The 27756-nt window shown below is 41.8% G+C and overlaps 1 protein-coding gene across 1 annotated transcript in view; it reads right to left on the reverse strand.

Annotated features, from left to right (window-relative positions):
* The window catches only part of MYO3B (myosin IIIB), a gene marked incomplete at its 5' end in the record, with an annotated part of 324483 nt that extends 302901 nt beyond the window's left edge, over window positions 1–21582 (reverse strand). The window contains 5 exons of the mRNA XM_081142170.1: window positions 8927–9003; window positions 11563–11662; window positions 11892–11996; window positions 20533–20667; window positions 21436–21582. Coding sequence (XP_080998296.1) covers window positions 8927–9003; window positions 11563–11662; window positions 11892–11996; window positions 20533–20667; window positions 21436–21582 — 564 coding nt within the window. The remainder of the gene's footprint in view (window positions 1–8926; window positions 9004–11562; window positions 11663–11891; window positions 11997–20532; window positions 20668–21435) is intronic.
* Window positions 21583–27756: the final 6174 nt, after the last annotated feature.

A 27756-nucleotide genomic window follows, 5' to 3' on the forward strand; every position in this document is an offset into this window, starting at 1 on the left:
AGCTACAGTAACTTCCATACTATGATCATGTGAGAACCCTCCATTCAAGCAGATGGATTCCTGCTGCCTCTCACTTCCTCTGTCCCCTCACTCTCCCTTCCTTGCTGCCCCTTTTCTTTGCCAACTAGTGCTCCACTTCTCCCAGAGTACAGTTAGGGAAAGAATGAGTAGGAGGGGTTCTACAATTCAGTTCATTTTACAGTTTGTTAGGTCAGGTAGTATTATCCCAGGTGAGGACACAGATTCAGAGAGTTTAAAGAATTGTCCTAAGTCACACAGCTGGTAGGTAACAGAACTGAAGCATGAGCCCACAATAAGAAACTCATGGGGGGGGGAAATTTTTCTCCTCCACAATACATTTTTTAAAAAAGGAAACAGCAAATCAAACAGAATATCTGAATGTTCCCGATGGCCATATCTCTCTGTCTGCAAGTAGTCTCTGTATTCTGTGCTCCCTCAGGCTGATGTCACCATGCAAACCTGGATGTGTCCTTGAGAATGTCCTACATTCCCATCAGTAAGTAATTTCCTTTAACTTTCTAAAACTAAAGAAGGTGTGGAAAAAACCTGAGATATAACAGAGCACCATGAATATTAGTCTGCCCACCCCACCTGCTCCTGCTTCACCTGCACCCCAAGGCTCCTCTAGGCTCCCATTCTTAATGTTGACTGCCCACCTCCCCTTGCTTTCTTCTGACAGCTCAGGGACCGTCAGTCAGAGGAACAAATGTAGAGTGTGGCCTAGGTGTGGATTCCCTTTCCTGGGGCAAAGCCCCAGTGCCCTGGGCAGGGTAGAGGAGGTATTGACAGCATGGTAGACAGCAGGTAGAACCGAGGCTGACTCTGACATTCCTTCAGCAAACACTCCCACCCCTGCAGGAACAGCATCAGTTCTTGTCTTTGATGGATAATGAAGGGGAAACAGCAGGTGCCTTAGCCTTTCTCACAGGGTGGGAGGACAATCTGGAAAGCTCCAAAGGCTCACGGAGGCCATTACTTTGACACTTCATGCTTAGTACTGAGAGGGGGTGGGGAGATATAAGGGCCTCATGTGCTTCTGTACATCTGGGAGCCTCAGCCCTCAGAGGGTGCCCTATATTTAGTCCCACCAGGAAGAAGGTGATAGCATGTCACCACCACCTCCAAGGCCAGCCTCCCACCTCCACCCTGACACGTGACATATGACTCAACTTCTCCACAGAGTTCCAGCTAAGGAGGGAGCTATCATTGGAGCAGAGGTTAGAAGCTGGAGCTGTACCCTATCATTTCAGCTTTGCCCTGGGCCCTTCACCCCCCCTGGGCCCTTCACCCACCCTAAGCTCCCGGAATGTGCTTCAGGGCCTTCAATGGCAGGACCACTCTGGGAATGCAGGCAGGGTGAGCCCCAGAATGAGAAAGGAGGAAATCCCTCTGTTTCTTAAAGACTAACTCAGGAGACTGGAGGGAACCCGTGAGCACAAATGGCTACAGAATATCAGAGATGAATGTCTTGGGGGAAGATACACAGCTCTTCTGGCCAGTCATCTAAGGTTCTAAGCCCCTTGCTTGAATCTCCTGAGCAACCAAAGCTGGCATGCCTCACAGTGAAATGACTGGCAGATAAAGTCCCGAGATAGTAAAAAAGAAAAAAAAAGACCCTGAAGTTCTCACCAGTGTCATCACTTCACCTTACTGAGAGCTGGGAGAGATCCTGCCTTCATTGTCCGAGGAACACCAGAGCCATGGAATGTGATTGCTAAAAGAGGCTTCTTCCCCTGAAGCTGTAAATGTTCTCTGAAAAGTAGAGGGGACTTTGGAGGCAGAGACAATCAAAGCCAATCTCTTCTTCTTACAGGTGAGAACAGGTTAGGGAGGGGCGGAGTCCAGGCAGTATGAGCCACCATTTTTTAAAGCATGGTGCTGTGCCAAACACTTCCAGTACCTCATTTCATTTTGTCCTTCGAGGCTGTTTTTCTTTTCCTTCTCATTTTACCTCTTTTAACATCTTACTACTCAGAGATATTCCGAAACTTGCATGAGGTCCATGGTTAGGTGGGTAAGCAGTTATCTGCAATTTGCTCCCAGGTCTGACTCCAAAATGTGTGCAAATTTCTACCAAAACTGAAGCCATATTAAAATAAATTAACCACAATCACTTTTTAAAAATAACTGGCAGAGCTAAAACTAAAATCCAAGTCTCCTAAGTTCTATTCTAAAAAACGTTGTTATTTTCTTTTTCCTGATCTTTCCTTTGGGCATTAATCAATTACATTGACTTCTAGTGTCATATTGAAATATTACATTTTCCTCAACCTATTAAGAAGAAGAATTCTTATTAAAAATAATTTAAAATTGGGAAAAATACAATATACATCTTATCTAAAGGTACACTGGTGGTCACAATTAAACAATTTGCTCTAGTATAGTGATTAAGAGGGAGGATTTTGAACCTAAATACCTGAGTTCAAATCCTGGTGGCATCACCTACTAATGTGTCCAAGGACAAGAACCATGCTTTCTGTGACTTATTTACCTTATCTAAAACATTGGACTAGTAACAGCACTGACTCTATGGGGTGGTTGTGAGGATTAAAAATGAATTAATTCACATAAAGCACATAGTGCTGGGCACATAGTAAGCACTCAGTAAATGCTCATTCCTATTTGGGAACCAAACCCATAGCTAGAGCTTAGGGAACAAAATGGTAATGATGACAATAATAATACTCAGCTCTGTAGTCTTTTATGGCTTTCTCAGCCCTTTGACACAAAATATCTCATTTGTCATCTCTAGTCCTGACAGTGCCAAAGGAAATAGCATTATTGTACCATTTAGCTAGGAATGCCATAATTAATGAAGGCAAGAGTGGTTGCAAAAAGCCTGCATTGGTGTAAGCTGGTTGTTATGGTAACCATCCCCCTTCAAGGACCCTTTGCCAAGCAGAGAGAGGCCCATTTTGGGAGCTGTCACAGCACATCTGTTTCTCTGCTCAGCTGATTAGCTCTTGTTTGCAACAATGAGCAGATGGAAGTAAAAATGAAAAAATAAATTTTTTTTAAAAGCAAATGTTTATTTTATCCACAAGTCTGCTTTCTAATACAGAAACAGACTTTTGGCTGTTTCAGAAGATGCCAAGATCTTTAGTATATGGGCTGCTTCTCTCATTGGTGGGATTGCAAATGTAATCAACCTATAAATTATAGGTGATAGGTCCCTTCATGTTAGATGATGTGTCTCACGCTCCAATGTCAGAGTATTCTTCCATCACGTCTCTGCATGCCTTTGTTGTATGAGCTGTCTCAGCACACATGTTCCACACTGAACATCCCATATGAACACATGAAAGCAAAAGAGGACAAGGCCAGTGGGAACCTGAATTCTGGGCCAAGTTGGCTCTGAACCAGCATGGAGAATATCCTTTCCCTGTATCAGTTTCTCCATCTGTAAAATGGGACTTGAATTCTCATGCTCTCCAAAAAGCCAAACAGCTCCAGTACTTACTAGGTAAGCGACTTTAGAGACAATATTTCCTACACCTCTGGGCCTCACCTTCCTCAGTGAGAAAATGTAGAAAATAAATCTACTATTGAGAGCTGTTGTGAAAATAAAATAAAATAAAATAATAAAATAAAATAAAAAATAAAATAAAATAAAATAAAAAATAAAATAAAATAAAATAAAATAAAATAAAATAATAAAATAAAATAAAATAAAATGGCTTAAAAAAACACCTTTCCCAGTTCCTAGTGCATTAGTGGGTCCTTAGTTAAGTGAGTTTCCTTTCCACTGTGCACTTGCTTAGCAGGCACAATATTTTAAACTATCTGACAATCGGCTGGCACACAGTGCCGGAGCTGGCCCTTGAGTTCCCCCCTCTTTCCAGACACTACCCCTGTAGTTACTGGACCATTAAAAGGTCTGGGTGTCCCCAGGAAAAAGACACACACCTCTGGTAGCTGAGAAACACTTCTGGACAGCAGCCATTTACCATCCAGAATGGAAGTATTTCAATATTTTAACAATCAGCATGGCCACACCAGTGCATACAGCTAACTTTAAGGCATAATTTTAACATAGCCTACAAATGTCCTCAATAAAAATAGTAATGACAACTTTCGTTCCTTGTCTTGGGTTTCAGTGGTTTGCAAACATTTCAGTTTAATTCTTACATCTGTGTGATGGTGGGAAAGGATCAACTACCCTTAAACCCTTGCCATCAACAAAAACAAACATAAATTAAGCTTGTATCCCTTTTTGCTATGGACAAGGATATTCTCTGGCATGTGTTGGATGCAAATACTAGCTGAGCAATACCAATATTGACAGCAGGCATGGATTGTTTTGAAAATCCCTTAGTTCAGTGAGTCACAACCTATAGATCTCTGTCACTGTTACCTATCCACTCAGTGTCCCTGGGCACTTAGCCTGGCAGCTTTGGATTCCATGTCTAGAAAATCAATGTAATTATGTCGAACTGGCATCCTCACAGGTAGGTGTGAACTCTTAAAAAATAATATAGAAAGCTCTATGCAAAGGTCAGATACTATTATTCATATTATTTAGTATAAGAAATTGGGTGCCGGGAGACAATGGAGAAGAGAAGAGATGATAAACATGGCAAATGGAAAGACTGTATATATTTATATGTATGTCTAAGATACAGGCTAAAGGCATAAGCAGGGAGACCAGAAGCTCAATGTAAACAGAAGGTTGAGGAAAGTAACCTGGGTCAAACATCTCAGGAGACAATCAAAAAAGTGCCAGAGACAAAATTCTGAAGGTGTTGAGGGCCCGGGTGGGAAGGCAATTTGTTATGCTTGGTAGATCCAGAAAGAACTGTGCATGCCTCAGACACCTGAGGCTGAGAGAGAGCAGTGTGTGTGTGTGTGTGTGTGTGTGTAGACAGGCAAGGCTCAGCTGTCTAACTAAGTGAGCACCTGTAACATGCAGTCTGTAGGTTCCAAATGACTGGCTGATTACCTTGGAAGTTTGAATTATTTACTATAGAGGAGGGTTGCTAAGTGTTTGGAGAGTTTCTATGGGTTGAATTGTGTCCTCCAAAAAAGATGTATTAACGTACTAACCCCCAGGACCTCAGAATGTGAACTTATTTGGAAATAGGATTGTTACAGATGGAATTCATTAAGATGAGACCATACTGGAGTAGGGTGGGCTCCTAATCCAAAATGACAGGTGTCCTTATAAGAAGACAGCCATGTGAAGACAGAGACACAGGGAGAACCCTTGTGACTACAGAGGCAGATACTGGAGATTTGCTGCTGCAGCCTAAAGACCAAAAACTGCCAGCAAACTGCCAGAAGCTGGAGAGAACAGGGAAGGACCCTAGAAACTCTAGAGGGACATGCCCTGCTGACACCTTGAAGTCAGGCTTCCACCCTCCAGAACTGAGACTAAATTTTAGTTGTTTTAAGCCACCCAATTCATGCTACTTTGTTAGGGCAGCTTAGGAAACTAATACAGACTGGACAAGCCTTTGACCCCAGGACAGGAGGAGAACCCACTTTACCTTCGCCACTGGCCACAAGAGCAGCTCCATAGAAGTAAAAGGGGGCATCTGTTTGCGCCATGGGCACTGCCCCCCAGGTATTCACAGGCAATGTTGTCATAACCGTCCCCAAGACAGTCGTTAACAACAAAGCCATGCAGCTTGCAGGGGTCACAGCCAGGGAAATTAAGAATCTGGGTTTTTGATGGTTTACTGTGCTGCTGAATCAATAAACTCTGGAACTACTGATCTCTATACTTACGTGAGAAACTTAATTTCCTATTGTTTAAGTCATTTTGCTCAGGGTAATTTGTTAAATACATAGTTTCTATGTTGTACATTTTTCTCTCCCTTGTAAAGTAACCTTCCCTGTGCCACAGTATGCTACTGACAAACTCAGTTCATAAAGAATTGTACTGATCTTGCCTTTTACATTAACTCTTTTACTATACCAGGCAATATTTCCCCAGTAGCATTGTTTCAAAGTGCTATCAAACAAAATGCTAGGCAACACCTAGGATTTTTCTTCTACATTGCTGAGTTGACACCGTTTTTACCGTGTATCTTTCAACTGTAGTGGTGTCCAGATGAGGCAGTGAGAGGGAACGAGTGGAGAATGTTAACATATGATAGTCAATTCAAGCTGCAGCTTCAAGCTGCCCCAGTGAACTGTGCACTTGGACTGCTCGTCAACAATTGATTGTGGTATGGTCACATTCCATTAACTACCTGGTTTATAGTACAGCCTATTTGAATCAAATATTGCAGTTACTCAAGCTGGTAAAATAAAAATGGAAATAAAAACGGGAAAAGAATAATTTGGTTCAATATCTCAAAAATAAAACAGGACCAAGGATCTTTCAGCTGCATTTTCAAAATAAGAGCGCTGGTCTCCTGCAGTGGTTTTATCCCACTGGCATTGGCATTGCATGCACTACTGTCATAGTTAATCTAAACACCACTTACTCACACAAGCAGAAGTAAAAGCGTATTAAGATCAATATACGCTCTGCAGGCCATCATATCAAAGGAAAGCAGAGTTTGCCACCCCAAAATATGCCTTTTGGGATATTGATTTTATATGGGCTTTTAAGAATCCAAAGACTCAGAAAGAAGCTTTGACCTTCCCCCTAACTGCCTAAAGGGCATTTAGATAAACAACCTGCTCCAGAAAGAATACATCATCATAGATAACTACAGTTTAATCGGAACTAGGTAGACAAGGAGGAACCTAGCAAAGCCCATTTGTTTTAAGTCCCCTCTGTGTCCCATTGTGATTCTGAAAACACCAGCTTCCTGTGAATTAGAAGAGAAATGCCATCTTCCTTGTTATACCACCCAAATTTGAGTGAAGTGGCCTCAATTATGCTCTCCTTAATAATATTTAAAATCTACAGAGAAATTTGCTAATGCCCATGTTGTAGAGCCCTCCTAAAACTACCTTCCAAATTCATCTCCTCCTTTGGCTTTTTAAGCAATTGAGTTATGCATCCAACAGATGCTTACTGAGCACCTCCCCAGTCTGTAGCAAGCACTACGCTGAGAGCTGGGCATCCCAAGTCCCTGCCAGAGCTTAGAGTCCAACCGGGAGGCCCGCCTGCCGACAATCCCAATAGAACAATCGTGGCGGGCTAATGAAGGGTAAAGGCCGCAGTGGTCATTTAGGAAGTGGAGCCTCAGTGTCAGCCAGGGGGTAGGGAGGGTTTCCTGGGGGAAGATGCACTTGAGCTGAAACTTGAAGACTGAGGAGGAATGTTCCAGGGTTCTCAGGGCCACTCCAGACAATGGAACAAAACATGAGAGGGTCTAAGGGAATACTATATCAGGGTGAATTTGGAGAATTACTTGCTGTTCACTACTGCTGAGGCATTAAGCACAAGTAAACTGGAGGAAAACAACCTGAGATGAGGCTGGGCAGCTACATAAGGGTTGGAATTGAAGGGCGTGAACACCATCCAAAGGAGTTTTGATTTTGTCCTGTGGTGTTCCTCAAAGTGTGGTTCACGAGATCCCTATGAAAATTTTTGTTTTGTTTCAATGATTATTTTATTAATGGTAAAAACATATTCCAGATCATTTTGATGGCCATTTGCCACAGAATTTCAGTGACCATACTTATATTTATTATTAAGCTGACACCAAGCCAGAGATGTACCAGTTAGAGGCCAAAGGAGGAGCTATTTGAACAAAGAGGGCACCCCGGCTGAAATAGAGTAAAGTGGTGGGAAAACTGGGTTTCCACATGGGACATGGCAGTAAGTTTGACAAAATAACTTAAAATAATCTGTGCTGTAATGCTTTGAAACATATTCACTTTGCAAAGGACAAGTGGGGGTCACAAAACAATGCCATTTGTCTCAGTAAATTAAAGGTGCTTACTTGAATGTTATTGGCTTTGTAGTTGTTTTTTTGTAATACATTTTTTTCTTTTCATTTTATAGTTCTATAAATGTAAGTGATTAGGAGTTTATTTTTGGTTATGGTTTTTAAAGCCTATTTAAGAAACATTTAAGATTTAAGTAAATACTAGAATCTGTAAGGTTTTTCTTTTTCTCTAAAATGGGTCTGTCCACTACCCGAGTATGAAAGAGGGGGCCATAGATGACAGGGAGCCACTGGAGAAATTTGAGCAGGTTGGTGTGAACCAATTACTGTGTAGCAGGTCACCTTAGCAGTCATACAGAAGGACAACCATGGGGACAGAATGGAGCTGGAAAGACCTCTAAAGAGATGACTGCCCGTGTCCTCTTATTAAAAGAACCCATTGGCTTAATTCCAGAGAGCCACTATCAGGCACAGGCCAGAGTACTGTGGAATTAAATGCTGACTTCACAATCAAAACTGCGCCTGTGTTTTAGAGTATGCCTTATCTAGCTGGAAGATTCTCCAAACTTCTATATGCACCATCTCACAGAGAGTTCCGTGATGATCCAAAACTAAATTAGGACTAAATCCCAGGTTTAATTGGGAAACAAAAAAATACATAAGACTAGCTGCTACATACCTGGTAACAACAGCAACAGCAAACCCAGCCAGGACCACTGCATATAGTTCTGTGGACCAGTTGGAGCTGAAATCTCTCTTCAGGAAGCCCTGTGTCACTGAGGCGGCATCTATCGAGGGAAGGTGACTTTTTCTAATTCATATCAAAGCTGGATGAATCTAAGCCTTGACCCTTGGCGAGGGCTGCATTTTCTGGAGCGGATACCATTTCCTAATCGCATGAAAGTATCCTATGGGCTAGCTGTGATGTGACTTAATCCTGCTTTTCTGAAATTATGTGTTATCATGATCACTCACCAAACCAGAACTCTTACAGTTCAATGAAGATAAAGGATTTTCTTTTTCCTGAAAACTTTGTGATGCATACAAATTTCCCATAAAAAGTCATAGTATCAAGGCACTCAACAAACACAAAGAAATAGGTGCCCTCTACTTACCTCGGGGGCCATCCAGAATGGGGTGCCAACAGACGTGTTTCTCCGTAGACGCGTACTGGTGAGTTGAGCTGACACACCTATAAGGAAGGGGTGTCGTAACTGAGCAGTGAGCAGAGCATGACGCTACACCAGGGGTTGGCAAACTTTTTCCATAAAGGATCAGATAATAAATATTTTAGGCTTTGTAAGCCATATGTTCTCTGTCACAACTTCTCTGCTCTGCCATTATAGTGCAAAAGCAGCCACAGATGACACAGAAACAAATGAGTGTGGCTGTGTTTCCATAAACATTTATTCATAGATGCATATAATTTTCAAGCATCATAAAATATTCATCTTTTGATTTTTTCCCCAATCATTAAAAAATGTAAAAACCATTCTTAGCTCAAAAGCCATACAAAAACAGGAGCCATACAAAAAAAGGTCAGATTCAGCAGAGCCCTGCTTTGCTGAACACTATGTGGGAGCATTCATCACTCTATCGAAATCACTAGAATATTTTTTGTCCTAATAATCGTTTCTACCCATATTGCTGCAAAATTGGAATAAAAAGAAAATAGCAACAACCAGGATCAACTAAAAATATATTCCTATCATATTTCCAATATATTTCAGGAGATTTCTTTCTTCATTTTATGGAGAAAGAAAATTGACATGTATTATCTACAATAGAGCATCAGTGAAGACATAAAAACTTTTCAGTGCCTTATCTTACCTAGAAGCCTAGAAAACTATGTTTGTCAAATGGAAAAAGAAATTGACTAATATTATTATGTAGGGCTCAATGCCGAGGGCCTGAATTTCAATATAATTCCAATGTACTTTAGTCTGTCATAGCCTTGAGCCAGCTCTCTTCTTTATACCACATGGGAATAAAGTGGAGGTAAATGTACACCAGGTTAGGAGTCAGAAGACCTGTTTTTCACCTGTGCTATGCCTTTTCCTAATTGTATGACCTCTTGCAGACCACCTGGCTCTAAGCCTCAGTTTTCTCATCTTCAAACTGGGGATAATAATACCCATCACACCTAACACAAAGAGTTCTTAAAGATCAAACAAGAGTACACATATGAAAATGACTCATAAATTGTCAAATATTTTACAAATATAAGGTATTCTTTTATACCAAGCAGAAATCAAATGCAGCTCTTCAGACAATGATAACGGTTGCTGTTAATGTTATTGGTGAGGAAAACTTAGAAACCTAGATATGTGTGCTTATTAGCAAAGGACACACTTTTGAAAACATGAGGCACAGATTTGCCAAGGAACAATGGATTGTTTGGGAGTGGGGAGGGTGTGCTAGCTGCTTGCATTCTCTATATTAGAAATCCAAAGAGGGCTTTATAACTTCTATTGGCCATGGATAATTTCCTATTTTACACATTCCTCCACTACAATTTTGGTAAAACAAAACAAAACAAAACAAAAAGTACACTTTTCTATGTTCAATTTCTAGATATTTCTTTTGCAGCAACTGGAAATTCGGGAGCCTTCTATTGGAAAAACTAGGAGCATTTACCCTCATGCCAAATCACGAAGCTGGTACCAGGGTGGGTAAATCAGCATTAATCCCCACTCTCATCCTTCTAGGTTCTTTCCCTCACATATTCACTGCCCCCAGGATTGTGTGGAAAATACATCTCTGATGTTACACACACAGCACATTGGTGAAATTAGAAAATTCCTTATATAGAAAGAAGGGCATGAGACTTAAAGTGCGCCCCCCTGCTATTTTTCTTTGCTTGCTCTTTGGTAGATAGACCAATACACCTAAAGTAACAAAATTTATTTCTGAGTAATTTCTTAACAATGAATTATTTCTTACCAATAAAGCAAAGACTATTGAAAAACGTCAGTCTTTTCTCCTACTATGTTGACATTGATAAAGAACATCTTAAAAAGTGCTTCTTTAAATGTTTTCTCATTTTTTGTGACAATCATGCTGAAGTACTAACTGTTGTTGAACTCATTTGGAAGATTAAATCATTCAATAAACTTAAAAAGGAAAACCAAATGGTTTGTTGATTTGTGAATATCAATACCGGAGGCTCACAAGGGCATATTTAATAGCTCTCTGGCCTTAGGTCATATTGCTCTGCCTTTCTTCTCACACTTCCACTTCCTGTTAATGTTCCCAGTTCAACCAACCTCACGTGTAGCAGCGATAATCACAATTTAAAGGGATGTTAGTTCCCAGACCCAAAGGACTAGTTTACCTTCTGCTCACTGGGAATAAGTACGCCTAAGGCTAGAGAAAGTCATTTGAAAGACCAAACTGCTTTGTCTTTTCATATGCAAAAGAAGAAATGTCAAAATGTAAATTATAGACAATAGCCCTGAGACGTGAAACTCTTCCCAGAAAAGCAAAATGATTTTCTGTCAAATTCTCCTTTTGAAACACTTTTATTTTCTATCTTTAATAAAATTGCTTCTAAAGCTGAAAATAGATTAACAAACAGCATCTCCTAGGGTGATCCATCTGGTAACCCCCCCACTTGCCAGCCTGTGTTTGACTGGAAGAGTCCCTCAGCCTATGGCGTAGCGCAGGGGCCCTAGTCTTCTGAGATTGCAATAAATTGTTGCCCTTGGCTAAACTGCACACATCAAGAAAACAAACGACAAGCAGTCATTACCAAAGTCAACAAGCTTAACTCCTCCTTCTGTTGTCAGAAGAATGTTATTCCCCTTGACATCACGGTGGATGATTCGGTTATTGTGCAAGTGCTGAAGGCCCTGCGTGGCATCCACCACCACACAACAGGAAAGAGAAAGGGAAAATTTGCACGGTTATTTTAAAACAACGACAGTACTATTAACAATCTAATCAAAGTCCACATTTGGCTAACCCCCCTGCTGTTATACACCTTATGGGGAGGTTTCCCCCTTGTTAATATGCACTGGGGATCCAACCCACGACAAATTTCCCCTCTGCTGTCATCCCCAGATCACTGGACTTTCTTACCAATAGAGCCCCATATAAGATGTATGAGATCACTGCTTCGTCCAACCGCTGGCCAAACCTGAGGAGACCTTTGACAAGCTCGGTGACTGAGCCCCCGTTACACAGCTGCAAGAGGCACAGGGCAGAGGGACAACAGCAGAACACATACAAAAAGAAAAGAAAAAGAAGTTAAGAATAAAAGCCCCATGTAGTAAAATAAATCTGCAGATCACAAAACCCCAGGTCAAAATAATTAAACTTCAAAATTCCATTGCACAATTAAATCTAGTTGTGTGTGTGTATGTGTGTGTGTGTGTGTGTGTTCAAGGTGATGATTTATGAGTGAAAGTGCATGTCCAAAAAGTTGATTTTTTAATTGTCAAGTGAAATATAAAAGCACAAGTCGTTATTTAGAAATTCAAAAGAGAAGGCATGGTGACTTCTTGTATATTTTTCATTTCACATAAATACTGTCTATTTTTTTAAATATGCATTTTGAAGATAAGAAAAGACCAGAAGAGTCAAGATGGATGCCCCCAATACTTGGGCGGGAATGCATTTCAGATCTTCCTGGCACTGCGCGCAGCAGAAGCCCAACCAGCAGCTCTTTCTGGTGTCGCCACTGCATGTGAGACTTATGGAGTGGAGCTGCATCATAGGTGCATTCAACCTTCCACAGTCAACTTTAAGTATTCAGCAACTTTATGCTCTTCTTTTTCTTTTCTGTAATTAAAAACGCCGTAAAAGTGTATCTTGTATACTTTTCTTTGTTATGTATTGTATATCACTGAGATTTGAGAGTACGTAAACCAGGTATACTATTGCAGTTTAAGGGTTTTCTCGAATAATTTTTACTAGCTGCAGAAGTCAATGTGCAGGTTTGGGTTTGCTACTTGTCATCTTAAATCAAGAGTTCTTAACTGGTTTGAGCAGGGCATGTAAATACCTTGAAATTGTAGGCAGTGTGTACAGGCATCTTGCATTTTTCTAAAGAAATTCAGAGCTTACATCAGATTCTCAGAGCCATCCTTGTCCTCATAAAGGTTAAGACCCTGCTTTAGAAACTTACATTTACTCTTGGCACTTTGTCTGCAATTTGAGAGAGTTAATTAGTGAACAGTGAGGAATTCCCTGGGTTGTGGCTGCTTGAGTCAACTGGCTTTTCATAAGCAAGAAACTCTGAGGGAGCACAGATTAGCATCTTTCCTTTATAAAGACAACTTTTGATCAAGATAATATTGCATTAGGATCTATTGGACTCAAATTATGAACATCTGCAACATTTTATTTGGGTATCATTCCCTCCTACATACATGGCAGATACCTGCACACACAATAACAGGATAACCTGTAACCAAATCTGCCCATGTTTTGACCATTTAAGTTGCTCATAAGCAAGAGTATGTGACTAAAAACCTAATGAAGCATTAGGAATCTTTAAAACTCTTTAGGAGGGACCTTAGAAGCAGTGAAATGCATTGAAGGCTCTGATGGTCCCATGGGTTTTGAATGAAGTGTCCTTGGAATCCATTTTCTACTAATGTCGTGTATAACTTGTAACTCAACACTGATAGCTCTGATGACTCTAATGTTGAATACTAGGGTAATTAATGTCTTCCAAAGGATTCCAGATTCTTTCCATTCCAACTATGTTGTATATGACCCTGAAAGGGCAAATAACACTCAGGGAGATAGAATGGGAAGAAAGAAAAGATTCTAATAATACTAAGTCCTAGCCCAAATGATTGAGCTTTGAACTGGACTGTGAAGTGGGATATAAATACTAGAATTTGCCGCTTCCCCCAAAAGTCACTCAGTTGGACTGAGTTTAACAGAATGAGTTAAAATCAATTGTCTCCTCTAGGCAGGCTGGGGACTCAAGGACAAAGTTGAGCTTAGTCTCTGAAAAAAAGTTACCTCTTTGTTCTCAGTTTGTGACTGTCCATTTTATACCCATTACTAAAACATGAATACACACAGTCTCTCTCCTAGAAGAGCCCACCAGCACTAGGGGACACATGAGTAATTAAGAGTATGACATGAGGGACTAGGGGCGTGCTTGTGGTGGCACCGAAAAGGGAATGGTAACCTCTGCTGAGGTTCGTGAAGAGAGGACAATCTGAGAAATCTTCCTAGAGTTTGTAACATTTACAATGAGTTTGAAGGACAAATGAGTGTAGGGAAAGTAGACAAAAAGGGGAAGGGCATCCCTGGAAAAGGAACATCGTGTGCAAACGAAGGGAGCATGAAAGAATAAGGAGTGTGTGTGTGTGTGTATATGTGTGTGTGTGTGTGTGTGAATTCTAAATACTCTGCTCCTGTTGGAACAAAAGGTACCAGGATCCTAGGGCAGGGAGATGGGGAAGGAAGGTGGGAAACAGGGAATGACAAGTCTGCCCTGCTAAGGAATATGGGCTTTATTGCTGTACACACATGTATTATAATACCAAAATATGCCATTAGATAAGAATAGTAAGCTATTGACAAGTTTTAGGCAGGAAGACTTTTCAAATTTGCATTCTAAAAAGATGACTTGGGCAGCAGATTGGACAGAATGAGAAGACACCAGAAGCTGGACATTTGTTAGGAGGTACTAAAGCAATCAAGAGAGGCAGGGTCTATAGGTCAAGAGTCATGAGGATGAAGAGTCGGGGACAGATACAGAGGCTTTTATGAGACAGAATAGACAGGGACTTCTGACTAATTGTATGTAGAAAGTGAAGAAGAGCCCTGGCTGGTTTGGCTCAGTGGTTAGAGCACTGGTCCAAGGACTGAAGGGTCCAGGATTCGATTCTGACCAAGGGCACGTATCTGAGTTACAGGCTCCATCCCTGGCCACGTGCAGGAGGCAACCAGTCAATGTGTCTCTCACATTGATGTTTCTTTCTCTCTCTCCTCCTCCCACTCTCTCTGAAAAGCAATGGAGAAAATATCCTCAGGTGGAGATTTAAAAAGAAAAAAGTGAAGAAGAGACAGTCTAAGGATCTTGTGAGAATCAAAGAAATGTCAATAAGGTTGTTTGATCCCCTAAAGCAGAAGCAGTAACAGGAATGCAAAGCACTATAACACCTTCTTCAGAACCACTTCTCAGCCTGGCTCCTCTCTCAGGGAAACAGGTGCTTTGCTGAACTGCAAGTGCACTATTAAAATTCTACCCATAGAAAATGTAAATTAAATACCGAGTGATGATCCAAGCTAACTCGACTCTGGAATTTTCCCCTGAAATCTCATTTCAGTCTCTCTCCTGCCCTAGTTTAAATGTGGCCATTTTAGCAACAAGAGCTTGTTCAGAGATATTTTATATAGGTAGCCAACTTATAAACCTTCTTCATAGCTCTAGGACCTATGAAAGGATTAAGAGCAGCCATTTGTCAGCAGGATCAAAACTAAGCTGTGGGTTTAAAAACAACAAAAGGATCTTGACTCAGCTGGTGCCTTTAGTTCACTAAATGTCAGAGTTTAAGAGCTCTCTGACTGCCTGTGATTCACAAAGAAACATATAATTAAACTGCTCAGCGAAACTTTAGAGGAAGTTGTCCTGCTAAGTTGATAAGCTGCCTGGAAAAGTTTTAAAGGGCAGCCCGTGGGTTATAGAGAAAACACTTTGGGTACTTGCATATAAGAAAGGGAAGCAGGTAAGCACTTACAATTGTCTAACCAGGGTAAATGTTCAGTGAAATGGAATGAACGTTTTAAAAGCATGGCAAGAAATTATATTTAAATATATCAAGTAAAATAATGCCCTTAGAGCTTTAAGAAGTCAACCAAGCCACCGCTGAGGGTTGGAGCATGCAGCCTTTATTGCCACCCACTCTGCCAGCCATCAGCTTCAAATACAGAGGTGTGTCTCCATGCCTGCATTCCTCCTACGCCTCAGCATTCAGCAAATGTGGCAGCCGGATGCATCTAGAATGTAATGAGCATTTTGCTCCAAACCAAGAAAAATTGAAAAATCATTTATGTACCACATCTATTTTCCAAAACATCATTGAATATTGATTCAATCACAGTATGGGCATTTGCTAAGATGGTCATAATTTCAAGCAATAAAATGTTCCTTGCTCAGTTAGCCATCAACTTTCCTCCATGTTATTAAAAAGTGTGATGCAACATAATCACCAGACCTTTATTCTAGTCGAAGCTCCAACTTTCAAGTAGATTCTGCACTTGCATGTTTTTTTGTTTTGTTTTTTAATTTTTGAATCCTCACCTGAGGGTATTTTTTCCATTACTTTTCAGAGAGAGTGGAGTGGGGGAGAGAGAGAGAGAAACATCGATGTGGGAGAGACATATCAATTGGTTGCCTCCCACACGGCCCTGATGGAGACTGGGGATTGAGCCTGCAACCAAGATACGTACACCTGTCAGAATCAAACCCAGGACCCTTTCTTCAGTCCCCGGGTCGACGCTCTAAACACTGAGCCAAACAGAAGAGGGCTGCACTGGCATGTTGACTTGACCTAGTCAGAATGCAGAATGAAGAGGAATTTCTCTTCAGTGTCATTTTGTTCAGTGGACTTTATCTTTCAAAGGTGTTAGGTTCCAGAGAGGGAGTAAAACAAAAGTCAAAGATCATCAAAAGTACTCTAGAAATACCTGAGGAAGCACCGTGCTTGCTGGACATTGTCCACCTCTCAGTAAGGCCAGGACAACATATATTTTTTTCTCTACACTGTTGGGAACGATTGTGTTTGTTTTGCTGATACTAGGTGAAGTCACTGGTTTGCACCTAAAAGAATGAAAACTATGCCACTTGCAACCCTAGAGTTCTAGTCAGAGTGAGGCAATGCTCATACCACAAGAGGTAGGTGGGCCCCAAAATGCCCACCTTCCATCTCAGTCTCTCTCCAGGACACATGCTTATTGAGTAGAACAGTGGGTGGTCAGAATCACTCCACTCCTCAGCTTCTAACTCTTTCTCGATTTTGCTGAACACATATAGCACGTGTGTAGGACGCAACTCTGATTCATTTCAAAGTTCCTCCCTTCTTCTCCACTCCCAAGGGTTCTGTGCCTTCCTCCTGGCCCCCAGAACTCTAGTGACTCTCATTCTAGAATCCTGCCAGAACCTGCCATCTGAATCAATGCTTCCTAACCATCTCTGGCCAATCAGATCTCACCAGCCCTATATTCCAGACCATCAGAGTCTGCTGTGACCCTGATTTGTTAATGTGATCAACTTGGTTGATGCTGCAATGTCAATAGGTGAAAATGGTTTATAGTAGAACACTTGCAGTGATATTCAGGCCGATGCTGGACTTTCTGGAGCCTTCAATTAAAACAAAAACTGGACAGAGGTGTCCCCCTCCCAGTACCCCTTCCAATTGGCTTAGTTACTGAACTTATACATAGATCTCTGGGGGGAAAAAACAATTTAAAAAAATTATTTTATCCAGTTCAAAATGAAGAAGTATTTTTTCTTTACTTTACAGTCTCATTTACTAGTACCCTAGATTCCAAACCATTTATTTTAAGTTAAAGATGTGATTCATGCTGAAATTAATAGTATCTACCTGCTGAAGTTTTAATGCTGAAGAGAAAATGTAGTTCATGTCTTAGCGTATACTATGTGTTTTTTCTGATTATTGTGTTTTCCTTAAAGGTCTAAATTCTTATTATATTTAATTTAGGTGAGAGATAATAGGACTTACAGATTTCTTTAAAACTATGTTTTTATTGACTTTAGAGAGAGAGGGAGAGAGACTGAGAGAGAGAGAGAAACATCGATGTGAGAGAGAAACATAGATCAGTTGCCTACTGCATGCACCCGACTGGGGATTGAACCTAAAACCTGGGTAAGTGCCCTGACTGGAAATGAACTGGCGACCTTTCAGTACACAGGTTGACACTCAACCAACTGAGCCACCCTGTCCAGGGCAGGATGTATCTATTTTTTTAATTTAATATTAACTTAGAATAAAACTTATTCAGAAATTCTCCAAAACATTATTCTGTGTGAGTGCCTTCTCTCCATATCTTTCTAATACAGAAGGTGCCTGTCATGAAAGAGAGCTTTGGTTTACTTTCTGCCAACAATTAGTAATGAATTTTAGAAATGACGTTTTTATTTGCTTTTGTTTTCAGAGCTGTGGTGATTTAAGGGGGTTGTTAATAACATTTTTCTATCCTTTAGAATTACTCTGTAGAATAGCTGCTCACTGGTCCTTTCAGCTCATTCGGCAAGCAAACAGAAAAGGTGACATATATTTAATCTCAATATGCATGGTGAGAACAATATTAAACAGATCATGGTTTTATTGTGTGAGTCTCCTAAAGCACTCCTGAAAAAGCTGCTGAGGGAGCAAAGCTGTCACGGTGCTGTGTGGACATCATGGTCTTCCTGTTATGAGTGTGAGAGAGACCAGAAACTGTGATCCCAGCCAGACAGCCCAGGTCTGTGTTCCAGGACCTCAGACAGCAGCGCGTGATGGGAGAAAGTGCCCAAGTTTGGTTCTCCCTCCAGTCTGCCATTTAACTCATTATGTGACTAGAGGCATGTCACTCCTTCTCTGGGCTCCATTCCTCAACTGAACACTAGGGGACTGTCCTGAAGGAAGGCTAAGGTTCCTGCCAGTTCTAGGGGCCCAAAAATCCCTGTTTCTATCTGCATATTGCGGGCACTGGACACACTTAACCACCCAGCAAAGTGGCATAGAGGGCCCATTCCGGGACAGAAAAGACCTGAGGACATCTAGTTCCCTATTCCACCAACTTTGGCACAGACCAAAACAATCTGCAAAAGGCCTAAATGTCAGCAATAATTCAGTGTCTCAGGGCAACCTCTTATCTGTCTGAGGTCACCCTGAAAAAGCAAGATAGTCTGCAGGAGAGCATATGCACAAGGCTAATGGTTCTGGGCTCCTTTTCATCTTTCAAGACCGCGCCCAGCGCTTCCCAGCTACCTCCACCCCGCCTGAAGGGCCGACCTTTGGTCTCCCCTTATCGGGAAGGGCATTCATTCCCCAGGTGGCCACAGGGATGAGCAGCCCACTTGCCTGCTTGGCCACATCAAGGAGAGGCCTCCTTGCAGGCCCTGGACAATTCCTGGAAGTTCCAGTTCTCTATATATAAATACAGAGCCTTCTTTAATCACGGGATAAAAATGAACAGAAACTAAGGTTTCTGGGACACTATACCTCCATTATTAAATTATGGTGAGGCTTAAAACCTGGAGATCTTACAGAGCTGAAGAAAAATATAATCAGAGACCCTAAAAACAGTACTTTCCATGTCCCAAGAGAAGTGGCACTTTAAAAATTCGTGTTATTCCAGAGCTTCATTGGCAGAATAAAATTCATAATATTCTCAGGGAAGCGAAGGGGAGTAATAAAGTCCCAAAGATGACACCACAAGAATGACAACCTGCCAACTAAACAAAGATGGTTTCTGAAAACCCAAACCCCTTACGTCTTTATATTCTGAGGAAGGCAATTGATGTGACAGAAATGTTAAAATTGGTTTTCCTGCAGATTATCCCATTTGAATATAACAAATTAATTCCCCATACATGGTTGCCATGGCCACCAGTGTATATTTCCCCAGGCCCTCCCAGAGCCAGGCAGAAGATTCGGACAAGAGGCTAGACGATGAATCAAGGGCTGGCCCCTCCTTCAGTGTTTCTCTCTTACGGCTTTCACGTGTGTCCATGCACTCCTGGGTCACTATGTGACCTTAGGCACAGAGGCACGTGCCAGTTCAGAGGGAGAGAGTCCAGAACAAACCAGGGCGAGCCTCGGGAGTAAGCAGCAATAGACCTACCCTAATATACTAATTTCATAGATTGTCATGATTGTATCTTTGCCATTTTAGTCCCCATGGGAATTGGATTTGTGGGGAATTGACTCTTCCACACATTCATTCCCATGAATAAGGGAGAAATAAGGCAGGACACAGGGGATACAGTGGTGCTCCTTTCAGATTTCCTCTTCAGAGCAGATGTTGCTGGGAATATTGGCTGCTCCCTGCTCCCATCTCTCACCTACAGGGAACTTCCCCACACCCCCAACCCAAGGTCAACCCCACCCCCACCACAGCACCCAGCCAGTGATTGGTTGATGCAGAGAGGCAAACCAGGGCAGCTCTGCAAGAGCATACCAGATCCCCAGCTCCCAGAGGATAGGCCAAAGCCTCTGTTGCAACCACATTGCTGCTCAGGGTCTCCCTTGCCCAATCCCGCCTTCCTCACTTCCTTCCAGGTCCATCTCCTGCATCATCTCTCCAATAACCCTGCTATACACAACCTTCAGAATCAGTTTTGAGAAAATCTAATCTAAGATGAGGATTAATGAACATAAATGGGCTAATCCAAACTTGCTAAGCCAAGTAAATCTTGGACTAACAATTTTTGAAAATGAATGGTAATCATGTTTTCTGCAAAATGTCCCCAGTATAGGGAAGAAAATAATCTTTTCCAACTGTATTCCTGTAGTCACTCAGCATTAGAAAAAAAGATTGTTAACATTTTGAAGCAGAGAAACCCATTTCTAGTACACAGCCCACCTGTACGAACTGTGGAGGAGAGCGCCACATCTGGTAAGGTACCTGTGACACGCAGTGGGGACAGACTTCTCACATGTGTATGGTACAGTATTTAAGCAAAGACACATCTGCATGCCCCTGGAGCTCTGTTTGAGTGAATAGTTACCCAACGAGAGCCTCTTACCTCTAGGACCAGCCACAGCTGTCCTCCCACACAGTCATCTGCTTTGTAAAACATCCCATAAAACTTTACAACGTTGGGATGATTAGGAAGAAACTGCAAAATGTTGTATTCTGCCTCAATCTCTTCATCCATATCCTACACAGGGTAAAAGAAAGGCATGCTGGATTTAGTTCTAATGCGTGAGGAAAGGTCCAGGCATGACATCATGATCAAGTAATCACTTAATGACGCATATTCATTCTGCATTTTTTAATGTCATCATTACCACTTCTTGAATATACCGAACAATGGACATTCAGATCCCAAATAAAATCTTCTAATTATTATATCAATACAATTACTTTATCATATCCTTTTTTCTTTAACATTATTATTATAAATATTTTTTTTATTTTAAAATGTCCAAATTTTGAAAGCAGTTAAGGAGAAGTATATTGAAGGGACACAACACAGGATAGGACACCTATAACCCTCTGTGTAAAACGGTGTCCAGCATTATAACCTCGGTGTTCAGGGCTCTGAAATGAGATGCCAGGCGAAGATGATTAAATACCACATGTCTGGGTCACTTTGTAACTTACAGAGAGACCAGCCCCTGCATATGCCCAGGGAGTGGGATACATCACTCTTTTCAAGAGAATAACCTTTGAAGAGCCCAGAGGGCCAAAATCAAAACAATAGTAAACTGGACAAGAAACAGAAAGTCAAGGAAAGTTTTAACTCTAAATGGAGTTAAGTTTTAACTGTAAACGGAGTTAAACTCCAATGAGCTGGCAAATCATGACTCGTTTTGAGATTTCATGCCAGGTCTCATGAAAATTATCCCTAAAACTAGGAGAGAAGTTGAAAACTCAGTGTGTCTGAAATACTATATTGTGGCTACAATTTACCGCCGTTACTTACACTGATTGGATCCAGAATTTTTACTGCAGCCAGGCTCCCATCTCTCTTGTTAGTTACCTTGTAGACCTTGCCATAGGTGCCTTTACCTATGGTCTCTATAATTTCCCAGGTATCCGTGGGATCTGGAAGTGATTCAAAGCCAAGCATCGTGAGGTTGTAATGAAACAATCCATACAAATGGTTCCTGGTGGGGAGAAAAGCGTGTTATGGGCAACAGATCACAGGACTGAGGGCACTAGGCTTTCAAAAGAATATTTTTATTTCTCAACCAGCAACCTTGTGGTACTTTTTCTTTTCATTTTCTCTTTCTATTTTAAGTGAAAGAATTTTAAAAGCGATTTGAAGACTCCTTAAGAAATGAAGGTATAAGTTAGAGGAGTTGGCAACATGACCCTAAAACACCGTTAAAAACACCATTTTTTAAAGGGGAGGTTATATAAACACTGAAGGAGGGAGAAAGGGGGCTAAAGAGGATGTCTGGTCATGAGTAGATAGTTATCATTCTAGGCTGCTGACAGGGGAAGGGTGTACAAGCCAAAGGTCTTAGATCTCCATCCCCCGGTCATGGTAACCATGAGCAGGACTCTCTGATGATCACTGGAAACCAATCTCCAACCTCTATGTGCAAAGTCTGGGCTGCTCAGAAGGATCTGGTGCCTGTACCAGGCATCAGTCAATGCACAGCAACCATTGCCAACCAGGCCTTGAGTCCTGCAAGGACTAGCCAAGCTCAGACCCTGTCCATACAGCAGCAGCCTAGTGTGGGAATCACACTGAGTGGTTAACCAGGAACTGCAAACTCACTCTGCCTATTTAATAAGGACGCAGCCCTGTATAGTTTGAACCTAGAATGATGTGGGGGTTAGAGCCCCCCCACACCTGCAGAGTGCAAAATCCATGAAAATCTTTTAACTCTATAGTCAGCCCTTCACATCTGCAGATTCAACCAACCACAGTTGGGAATGCAAAACAACTATTTCAATCTGTGGGCAGTTAGGTGAATCCATGGATGCAAAACCCATAGATACAGAGCGTTGACTGTATTTATTTTTAAAAATCCAAGTATAAGTGGACCCATGCAGCTCAAACTCATATTATTCAAGAGTCAGCTGTACTTTAAGTAGCAGCAGCAAGCTTAGTAAGCAAGGTCACCCACAATCAATCCCATGGAAAACCCCCTTCGAGTTTCGTTGCTTCCAGGCTGGATGGGGTCCCAAGGCCAGTCTGCTTCAACCCAAGGGAGAGTCTGTCAGGTTCCAACAGCAAGAATCATGGCCTCCAGTCCCCACACAGTGGCCTGGTGTCCACCAGGGAAAACACTTCTGCCCCATGCTGGGCATTCCAATTTGCACTTCTAATTATTTTCTAAACTGCATTCTCCCAAGGCACAGACTTCTGACCTGGCACAAGAATCCACTTTTTATCTTCACACTTTCTGATGGGAGCATTTCAAAGATATTGAAAACCATTACCAAAACAAAACAAAAAACAATCCCAAAGGCTGTGGGGTTAACACTAGAAGGGAACCTGTCTTTCCAGAGTTCATTTGGCAGGCACGCCAAGGGGCCTGCAACCAGCAAGGGCCTTGGTAAGGCTCACCCTGGGCTGAGGCTCAGACCCCGAAAGGTGGAAAGGTCGGCTGGTCAAACAACTCCTGCCTTTCATCTGCAGCTTTCAAGATTCTAATGAACTCCAACCTCTCTTCCTGGCCAGTGTTTTCACAGTCAATCTTTCTCACCACATGCGTCACATTGTTTGCCGTGTCTGTACTTTATCTGTCCTATCAGTTACTAAAAACATTTAAAATAATTGCCTTTTCATATGAATAAATATCTTTAAAAGCTCTTTTTATCACTACCTTAAATGTAAAACCAGTATCATTTGCCATATTTCAAAATTAACTGCAAAAAGATGATTACATTAAAAACAGTAGTTATTCAAATCCAGCCAGTCACTGCTGCCCCTGCTCTCCCTTTCTGAAAAAGGGAGATCATTGAGTGATGGGGAGGAATTAAAGACTAGCACAAACATCTCCCTTCGTGTCATCAGAAGACCTGAAAAAGAATTAGCAAGAGAACAACTTGGTCACTAAGCAATTCAGTATTCTTTATTGTGAGATTCCTCAAACCTCTCAACACCTTGAGAACTGCTCCAAGCTCAGTTTCCACAGTAACAAAATACAAGACCAGCCACCAGTACTAGTTAAGGCCAGACCAGCTGGGGTAGGGAGGGGAGGGTAGAGATGTGCTTCCTAGAGAGAAGAATCTGGCCCATCAGCCTAAATGGAATTACTTCACTCTCACCAGTGTGGTCCCTGTTTCTCCATCAACAGGGACACTGCAACTGGGTGCAGGGCAGTGACACAGCAGCACCCAAGTAAAATTTCCTGGCCTTGCCCTGAGCAGCCTTGAGACTTGGCTAGTTACTCATCTCTCTGTGCCTCAGTTCCTTCATCTGCATCATGCGTTTGCTGCTACTGGTGATGCAACCCACTTAATAGAGTTGCATTAAGGATTAGGAGATGATTATAGAGTGAGCACAGCCCTGGCTGGTGTTGCTCAGTGGTTAGAGCATCAGCCGGAGCACCGAAAGGTCACAGGTTTTGATTTCTGGTCAAGGGCACATACATACCTAGGTTAAAGGCTGGATCCCCGGCCCCGGTCGGGGAGCGTGCATGCGCACAGGAGACAACCAATTGATGTGTCTCTCTCACATCAATGTCTCTCTCTCCCCTCCCTCACCTTCCCTCCCTCCCTTTCATGCTTTCTAAAAATCAATGGAAAAAATATCCCCGGGTGAGGACTGAAAAATAAAATAATAAATAAAATAAAATAAAATAAAATAAAATAAAATAAAATAAAATAAATAAAATAAAATAAATAAAATAAAATAAAGTGAGTACAGTGAGTGCTCAGCCAGTGTCATCTGCTGTCTCAACAGCACAGCACCAAGGTCTGCTTCAGAACAGGCAAGGCTTAGCAAAAAGCTTCCTGTACTATTTCACTGTCAGCTACACACTAAATGAGGGCCAAATGGGTTTTGCTCCAATCAGTTAATAGCCTCCCATGAATGGCTAGAATTTGGGGTATGCAAATGAAATTAAATCATAGAATGTGGTAGAAGGAGAGGGCCCTGGAGGCCATCAAATCAAGTGATTTTCTAGTGATTTTTGGCCTCTGAATCCCTTCGTTAAGTTAAATCTTACTTAGGATGCTGATGTGTAAGTTGAGAGAAGCAGGGCAGCTCTGGCTGAGGTAGGCTGGAGAACCAGTGCCCACCCTGTGCCACCTGTGGGAGGACAGATAGGGCGACCAGTTGTCCCAGTTTGCCTGGGACTGCCTTGGTTTTAACAATGAACATCCCATATGCTGAGAAACCTCTCAGAAGTGGGCAAACTGAGATGGATTGTCACCTAGTATAGGCAGCCTCCTCAGAGAAATGTTAGAAACCATTGTTTACAGACCCCAACACCCACACCCACCCCGCCCCTTGTTATGGGCTAAACTGTATCTCCCTCAAAATTCAAATGTTGAAGTTCTAATCTCCAGTACCTCAGAATGTGACCATATTTGGAAGTAGGGCCTTTAAAGAGGTAATACAGGTAAAATGAGGTCATAAGGGGGCCCTAATACAATATGACTGCTATCCTTATAAGAAGAGATTGGGGCACAGACACACACAAAGGGAAGACCATGTGAAGACACACAGGGAAAATGGTCATCTACGAGCCAAGAATGGTGACCCTGGCAACACCATGATCTTGGACTTCCAGTGTCCAAAACTGTGAGGGAAAATATTTCTGTTGTTTAAGGCACTCAGTCTGTGGTGCTTTGTTATGGCAGCTCGCGCAAACTAATACACTCCTTTTTTACAGATAAAGAAGCTGAAGTCCAGACTGGTGGGTGGCATGACTGTTTAAGGGTGGTATAGAAACGAGAACCTGGACCTTCCGAGGCAAGGCCCAGTCCATGGCCTTAGTTCCACAGAATAAAATGGAGGAAGTGAGCAGGTTAACAATGATTATCTCTGACCAACTGCACCGAATACTGAAAAGTTCCATGTGGGAATACCCCCAATGACATGGAGGCTAAATGCCCGACAGACCTAATGGACAGAAATCTCTGCTTCTGCCCAAAATAAGAACTCCCCCAGAAAGATTTGCCTACAATTGGCGCCAATGATGGGTGAGTGGGAGGAAGGCCAGGGAGGTTCCACTGCCATGCCCATCAGGTCCATCTGAGCATCCACAGTCAAGGTTAAATAAAGGTGCAACAGAACAGGTGCACACTAACAGGGCTGACAGCCTTCTCTCTTTAACATCAATACCCACCTCTATCAACTCTCTGACAACAGATTAAATAGTCAGCTGGAACCATGGCTGCTTATACATCCCTATGAATGTGATGATAATCTGCCCCGGGGAGGCAGCTGGGGCAGCCCTTCCAACAGCCACAAAGCTGCTCCTGGCCAGAATGTTATCCTTGAGGGTAGGCCACACTTCTGCCCTATGCCTGTGTTTGGGCATGACAGAGCTGGAGCTTCGTGGAAATAGCCAGGATTGGCCAAAAAAGAGCCAGGAGAAGTTTGAAATGAAAGGGACAAACCTGGGACCTCAGGATTCTGCAGAAACCTCAGAAGTCCATATGGAAGCACCTGGGTTTCCTGCAGTCCCCCAAATGGGGCCTCCATCATTTATTTGGACATGAAGTGAAAGGGTGACCTCAGGAAGCTAGAAAACTCAGGTTACATAGGTTACTCTTTTTGAGAGACAAAGAGAACTAAGTCTGTCTCGGCAGACGTAAGTTATGGCATTTGCCAGTGTGGGGAAGGCTCATGCATTTTACCAACCAATCAGAAACCCTACTGGCCTGGACTTGCCTGTGTGTGCAGGTGCTCTAAAGAGAAGACTCAGTGAACACTGTTTTTTTGTGTATAGTATTATGTAAGTCAATGCCACAAATGATTTCTCATCAGAGTGACCACTCCCTGAGAGCAAGATTCTGCTGTCCCCCATATTTCTGGAAAAATATCCCCATTCAGTAAAATGTTACATAGGTATCAGAGGAATATTTTCCTATTGTCCACACATCATTAACCAAATATCTAGGAAATGCCAAACTCTTCATTACTTAACCTGATAGTGACAGACAGATGATACATAGATGATAGGTAAATGATGATAGATAGATGATAGATATAGATGATAGATAGATAGATGATAGATAGATAGATAGATAGATAGATAGATAGATAGATAGATAGATGATAGATAGATAGATAAATAGATAGATGATAGATAGATAGATGATAGATAGATAGATAGATAGATAGATAGATAGATAGATAGATAGATAGATAGATGATAGATAGATAGATAGATGATAGATAGATAAATAGATAGATGATAGATATAGGTAGGTAGGTAGGTAGGTAGGTAGGTAGGTAGGTAGGTAGATGATAGATAGATAGATAGATGATAGATAGATAGATAGATAGATAGATAGATAGATAGATAGACAGATAGATAATAGATAGAGATAGATAGATGATAGATGATAGATAGATAGATAGATAGATAGATAGATAGATAGATAGATAGATAGATAGATAGATATAGATAGGTAGATATTAAGTAAGAGATTTTATCCTTGGGATAACACAGTCTTTTGGAAGTTAAGAACAACTCTCTTTTTCTTGTTTTGTTTTGCTTTTAGAAGGCAAACTCTTAGAAGGCAGGAGCTATGTCTCTTTACGGTGGTGAGAAAGCAGTCTCACAATAATATTTGTCCGGTTGATGAGTATGAATGGACTGAGCATGACCTCTGCTTCAGTTAGCAGCAGGGCAGGTCATGCCCCACCAGAACAGCTCAGCTCTAGCTCCCTCCCACCACAGGAGAGGGCACTGCCCAGGTTACACATCACACTGTGGTGAGGAGTTTCACATATGGCTGCAAACTAATACCAGGCTGCTGCTTTATCTCATCAGGATTGAATGTCTAAAGACTTCCTCAGGAGTTTGGGTTTCAATTATCAGTGAGAACATACTTTTCAAAAATAAACCGTGAACTATTTCAAGGTTTGGTTTTGTCAAACACTATTCCACAGATTTCTAGCATTACAGAAAGTCAGGCATTATGCTTCCTGATGGAGGAATACCCCACTACCTAAGAAATAGTGCTGCCAAAAAAATTAAACCTGAATCTGATCAGCTTCTAGATTACGCATGTACAGGAATAAAAAAGGACGGGGCAATATGTTAGACAACACCATGTGTGTGCAATAAGCAAAATCCAGACACCAAGTCTCTCTAAGAAACTCTCC

The sequence above is a fragment of the Miniopterus schreibersii genome (genome assembly GCF_964146895.1).
Source record: "Miniopterus schreibersii genome assembly, chromosome: 7".
Taxonomy (NCBI): Eukaryota; Metazoa; Chordata; class Mammalia; order Chiroptera; family Miniopteridae; genus Miniopterus; species Miniopterus schreibersii.